Source organism: Manacus vitellinus, unplaced genomic scaffold, assembly GCF_001715985.3.
Source record: "Manacus vitellinus isolate BGI_N305 unplaced genomic scaffold, ASM171598v3 scaffold_193_pilon, whole genome shotgun sequence".
Taxonomy (NCBI): Eukaryota; Metazoa; Chordata; class Aves; order Passeriformes; family Pipridae; genus Manacus; species Manacus vitellinus.
This window is the reverse complement of record NW_021939352.1, coordinates 48,344-49,857: the sequence shown is the minus strand read 5'-3', so window position 1 is coordinate 49,857 and position 1,514 is coordinate 48,344. Positions and strand designations below refer to the sequence as shown.

The following is a 1,514-nucleotide window of genomic DNA, read 5'->3' as shown; positions in this document are numbered from 1 at the left end:
CCTGGGCCTGAAGCCCCCCCAGCTCGTCATGCAGCAGCAGTTGGCCAACAGCTTCTTCCCAGACACAGGTAGGACCTGTGGGTGGTGGTCTGGGGGAGCGTGGGGCTGTTTTGGGTGGAGTGTGTAGGGCTGAGCGTGTTGTGACCTGTCTCGCGGCAGACCTGGACAAGTTTGCGGCTGAGGACATCATGGACCCCATTGCCAAGGCCAAGATGGTGGCACTGAAGGGCATCAAGAAGGTGATGGCTCAGGGCAGCATTGGGGTGGCCCCAGGCATGAACAGGTAAGGGGCACAAAGGTCCATGTGCCATGGGCAGGGACGGGCAGAGTGCCTTGGCTCCAGCTGACCCCCATCTCTGTGTCTCCCTCCGAAGGCAACAGGTTTCCCTGCTGGCCCAGCGGCTCTCGGGGGGCCCAGCAGTCTCTGAGATGCAGAACCACTTGCTGGCAGGGAGCGGGCAGGTGAGTGGGTTGTTGGGGATGGGGAATACAGAAGTCCCTTAGGTCTGCCTGGCTTGGTGCTCAGCACCCTGCCAGGCTGGAGCCACTCTGGTGGCTTTATGTCTCCCTGGGGAGGTGAGGGCTGTGGGGAGGGGACAGGGAGGCACATGTCCCCAGCATTCCTCTCTCTGGCAGGAGCGAAGCGGCGCAGACCCAACCCAGGCTCGGCCCAACCCGCCCACCTTCGCACAGGGCGTCATCAGTGAGTACGGGGGGGGGGCCGGCGTGGTGAGCTCACCCTGCCCCTGGGAGCCCTGCTCCCCCCGAGTCCCTGCTGACCCGGGATCCCTGCTGATGAGCCCTCTCCCCACTCCACAGACGAGGCTGACCAGCGGCAGTACGAGGAGTGGCTGTTCCACACGCAGCAGCTGCTGCAGATGCAGCTGAAGGTGCTGGAGGAGCAGATCGGGGCTCACCGCAAGTCCCGCAAGGCGCTCTGTGCCAAGCAGCGCACGGCCAAGAAGGCCGGCAGGGAGTTCCCCGAGGCCGACGCCGAGAAGCTGAAGCTGGTGACGGAGCAGCAGAGTAAGATCCAGAAGCAGCTGGACCAGGTAGGGCCCTGCGTGTGGGTGGGAGCCTCGTCCTCGGTGCAAACGCGATGTCCCTGGCACCCTGTGCTGCCCCCAGTGCAAATGTGATGTCCTCAGTGCTAATGTGCCATTCCTGGCCACAGGTGCCATGCCGTTCCTGGCACTAACTCCCTGCTGTCCTGGGCGCTAACACCGTGCCATTCCTGGTGCTAACATTCCCCTGCCCCCAGCAGTAATGCCGTGCCATCCCCGGCACTAACGCCCCACCGTTCCCGGTGCTGACGCCCCGCTGTCCCCGGCAGGTGCGGAAGCAGCAGAAGGAACACACCAACCTCATGGCCGAGTACCGCAACAAGCAGCAGCAGCACCAGCACCAGGCCTCGGCCGTCATGGCCCTGAGCCCCTCGCAGAGCCCTCGCCTCATGTCCAAGCTCCCGGGGCAGCTCCTCTCAGCACACGGGGTGCAGCAGCCCGGGGGGGCCG

At 64.9% G+C, this 1,514-nt stretch overlaps 1 protein-coding gene across 1 annotated transcript in view; it reads left to right on the top strand.

The window, feature by feature from the left end:
- The first annotated feature begins 6 nt into the window (after positions 1 to 6).
- The window catches only part of LOC115307379 (histone-lysine N-methyltransferase 2D-like), a 9,019-nt gene continuing 7,511 nt past the window's right edge, over positions 7 to 1,514 (top strand). Inside the window, exons 1-6 of the mRNA XM_029959054.1 lie at positions 7 to 68; positions 160 to 283; positions 375 to 462; positions 637 to 703; positions 820 to 1,052; positions 1,334 to 1,510. Of these exons, the coding sequence (XP_029814914.1) occupies positions 29 to 68; positions 160 to 283; positions 375 to 462; positions 637 to 703; positions 820 to 1,052; positions 1,334 to 1,510 (729 nt within the window). The 5' untranslated portion in view covers positions 7 to 28. The remainder of the gene's footprint in view (positions 69 to 159; positions 284 to 374; positions 463 to 636; positions 704 to 819; positions 1,053 to 1,333; positions 1,511 to 1,514) is intronic.